The 4,387-nt window shown below is 35.5% G+C and overlaps 1 protein-coding gene across 1 annotated transcript in view; it reads left to right on the forward strand.

Moving 5' to 3' along the window:
* Nucleotides 1-1,264: 1,264 nt before the first annotated feature.
* The window catches only part of LOC108381583 (uncharacterized), a gene marked incomplete at its 5' end in the record, with an annotated part of 4,026 nt that continues 903 nt past the window's right edge, over nucleotides 1,265-4,387 (forward strand). The window contains 2 exons of the mRNA XM_017638001.1: nucleotides 1,265-1,406; nucleotides 1,474-3,092. Coding sequence (XP_017493490.1) covers nucleotides 1,265-1,406; nucleotides 1,474-3,092 — 1,761 coding nt within the window. The remainder of the gene's footprint in view (nucleotides 1,407-1,473; nucleotides 3,093-4,387) is intronic.

Below are 4,387 nucleotides of genomic sequence, written 5' to 3' on the forward strand. Positions count from 1 at the left end.
TTTTCATTTTTATTTCAATATGGATTGATTAAACAAAAACACTGATAAAAATAAAATATTCTGACAAAATAATTTTTTTATTTTCATTTTTATTTCAATATGGATTGCTTAAACAAAAATACTGATAAACNTTCCTGCCCGTATTTTGTTTGTAAGTTAAATATTAGTGGCATTGTGCTACTATGATAGCACGGCCGAGTAATCATAGTCAACTTATGTACAGTAGTCGAAAAAATTATAGCCACACCAAATTTTGACAAGTTTTAAAATATTATTTTTGTTGTTATTTAATTTTGGTCCGTATGAATACAAGTTTTTTTCTTCGTGGTCACACGATTGCTACAATACAGCTAACTTCAAAAAAAAAAAAAATTTGAACAAATTGCTTTTCGTGATTTGGATACTGAAAAATATTTGTGCATTCACACGATTGGGATAAAATTTGCACCAAATTTTGGGCAAATGCCCAATCCTGTGACATTGCCTTTATACGTAGCATGCTTTTCCCATTCACGCTATCAATCTGATTTACCGTGTCGTCAGTAAGAAAATAGACACGACAGACAAACATACGTTTGCGTACATAGACACAGTGATTATTATTGGACTTTGCAAACATCAAATGAAACCAGTAAACATAACTAATGAGCACATATTATCTCGTTTGATAAATGATAAATTATTGGAAAAACTACAACAATTTATATTAGGCAAGGTTATACTCGTATCTAACCCATTCCATATGCTGCATAATAGGCTTGGGGAGCTTTTGAACTAAAGAGCCAAGAAGAGAGTAATTGAACTACATAGTTCATTAGTTTTTTCATTAAAAGGAACTAAAATTTTCTGTGGCAACACTGCAATAAACATGGAAATGTAATTTTAAGAAATATGGTATCACGTTTTTTTTTGTTTTAAGGGCATAAAGAAACAAATGATCGGAATTCGCGCTAAAAATACATTAGGGCTGTTCATGAGCTTATATTCAATACCCTCTTTCTGCACTTTTCACAAAAATGAGATTCCGATATAAAAATCGACAATCAACATTTAAAAATTTTACTTTACAGATTAATTCCATTTTCGCCTCTCGACTCAAGCTCTACAAAAAAATGTAGCCATTAGGCGCTGCAGGGTTGGGCCTTTCTTATTTTTATTAACTACTTATTAAAGATTGTCTTAATTTTTTTTTTAAATTACTTATTTAATGTATATTTAATTTAAATTTTAAAGTAGTTCTGTTTACTCTTTCTTCTCCTGACAGAATCCCCAATACCGACGCCAACGAACCACCGCCACCTCCACCTCTACCATCCAACTGCGTGCAGATTCAATGCAAGATTGTTTGTATTCGTGAAAGAATTGATCAAATTGAGCGTAGCATAGAAAATGCAATTTCCGCTGCCGTAAGTAAACGGAGAAAAGTTCAAACTTATTTAATTTCTTCATACATTATTTTGTTACTGTTTTTAGAATACCACTTGTGCAATCATCGAAGAGCTGCGTCTTCATAGTAGTAGGTTCCCGAATCGAAAAATATCCTATGGCTTTCTGGGTAAATATTCCCAATTGGTGCGTTCGCTCTATATCGGCTCATCCGCTGTGACCGATATCGATGCGGGCGCTTTTGCTAATGGAATATTCGAGGAGATTTATTTAGAGAATCTAGAAGTGACAGAGCTACGAAAGGATATCTTCCAAAATGTCACCAACACTTTTAAATCACTTGTCATAATTCAACGCACAAAGCCAGTAAAAACTGTTTACGCTGACTTTTTAGGCCATGTCAAATATCTAATAACAAAATTAACATTACAACTTGGCTTGACCGCAATCACCAATACCACAGCCTCCGGCAGTCTATTGAACAATTTGAAGCATATCGACTTAAGTTACAACAATTTTACAAACACATTCACAGATGAAACCTTCGATAAATTGTGGATTGTAGAAAGTTTGGATTTGTCGCATTCGAACATTGAATATTTGCCCAACTATATATTTTCGCAGTTCTCTAATTCACTGACATACCTCAATTTGTCCAACAATCAGTTGCACACAATGAATCATTTGATTTTCGGTCGACGCCAAATTTATAGTGACTTAGTGATCGATGCTCACAGCAATCCTTGGAAGTGCTCTTGCGAACTACTTAACGAAATGAGCATAATTTTAAAATATCAAAGTGACCATCCGATTTGCCAAACACCCGCTGAGTATGCGACTTTGTCGGTTTTAGATTTGGCTATATGTCCCGGTGAGCCCGAGTCGAATACGACGACTCTCCAAACAACTTCAACCAAAATATCAGGCGCCTACACAATACCAACGACAAGCTCAAAGCCAGCGACTTCTACTATAGTTGATCCTCTAACTTCTCACGAGCATGAGGTGAATAGTACTACAACTTTAGCGGATACAACAACACTTACACCCTCAACTACAACAACAACTACTAGTGATAAAATCATACTCTTGCAATGTTTCTGTCCTGGTGGTAAATCAACAGCAGAATGGCAGAAAGTTTTGTGGCCCGAAACACAAATACATCTAACGGAGTTATCTGAGTTGCGAGTGGCAGTGTCTTTGGAAATTCCTAATGCGGTTAAATCTTACGGCTTAATTTGGTTTAGTAAAGTTGTAGATGATTACTACAAAATGACTGTTAACTATAATCAATATGGGCTCGGTTGTTTCGGACCCATAACGCAGCAAACTATTATTGGGGATCTCTTGCCAGACACCACCTATACGTTTTGTTTGTTTTCGACCGACCGAGTAAAAATACCACCATTCTACTGCGAATCGCTACACGTGAGCTCCAATGTTGAGGTCATTTATAATGCTTGGCTGACACATGCCATGCAGCCCACAGGCATCGCGCTGACTGTACTAGGCGCAGTACTTTGCTGCTTCCTCGGCATGGCTGCCGTCTTCATGCTAACAAAACATAAGCCAACATTGTTGTTGGGAAGCAAGCGCGTGAAAGCAACCGCCACCAGTTCCCAGGATATAGTGATATTTCCAAAGCAGCGTTCACTGGAAGATTTGAAGATAAAAGAAGAAACTTTGGCGAAGCGGAATTCACGAAAGTAAGTATATACTAACTGAAAAAATCAGAAGCAGAGAGTAGCGTATAGCGACAAAGAAAGAAAGATGTTTGGGTGTAGAATGAATACAGTAAAAGAAGAAACGAGACTTTTGTACCTTAACGAGATAGTGATAATCAGTAACTCCTATATTAAGAGCTACAGCGGTAGAAATACATAGAGATATTATATATGTATACTGACGTAGAGTAATTTTGAACGGGTTTAAATTTTTTTTCGCGTTTTTTTGTGTTGTTAAGCAGAAAATTGTCTTTCGATAGCGATAACAAAAAATTTATATGTGCTCCAAATTTACCTTGAAAAGTTACCCCAAATTTAAAAATAAAACAAAATATATCGTCGAATAAAGGCGCGCCATTGTTTTGAACGCGGAAAAGGACGCATTGACAAAAAAGATGCGTAAACCAAGTTGACGGGGAATGTACATATTATTACACCCGCAAACATAGTTGACCACGAAAATAAGTGAACCCGTCTTTCTTCCCCGTCGACTAGGTTTGGGCGCCTTTCCTTCGTTGAATTTTTTTATGCGTCTTTTTTCGCGGTCAACTTTTGAGCTCGCACCTTTATTCGTGTCTAGTGATGATATGTATATGGGATATTCTTTCTGAACGTTACCCCCAACCTGCCCATTTCAAAGCGCTCAAAACTTGTCCATATATTTTATATCGAAAAAAAAAAATTTCGCAGAAATGGTATAGAATTATTAAAAATCAACATTTTTCGATCGGAAAACTCTGCTTCTCTGCAGGAAATTCCCAATAATAATACCAAATTGTTTATTTAACAATTTTTTCATAGTAACTATAATTTACAGATCCGCCAAAAGCTCCCAAAGACCACGAAAAATGCAATGGATAGGCCAATAAAAAATCGTTAGCATTAAAAATTGTTAAATAAACAAGTGGGTATTATTTATGAAAGTATCCTGAAGAGAACCAGACTTGTCTGATCGAAAAATATTGATTTTCAAGAATTCTATACAATTTCTACGAAAAGTTGTCTCTTTCCCATATAAAATGCAAAATGAAACATATTCTAAGCCTCTGTTTTCAATAACATCAGTAAAACATAAATCAATGCACCACATATGTACATACATATGTATATCGCATAAAATGGATGTAAAAAAAAAAAACATTTAGCTAGGGTTAACTCAGAAAAAATTAATTTTTATACCCGAGCGCACTTGTGCACAAGGGTATTATAACTTTGTTCACATAACGGTTGTTTGTAACAGGCAAAACGAATCGAGATAGATATAGACAAATGTATAC

The sequence above is a fragment of the Rhagoletis zephyria genome, unplaced genomic scaffold (assembly GCF_001687245.7).
Source record: "Rhagoletis zephyria isolate East Lansing unplaced genomic scaffold, Rhagoletis_zephyria_1.1 Rzeph_scaffold_23026, whole genome shotgun sequence".
Taxonomy (NCBI): domain Eukaryota; kingdom Metazoa; phylum Arthropoda; class Insecta; order Diptera; family Tephritidae; genus Rhagoletis; species Rhagoletis zephyria.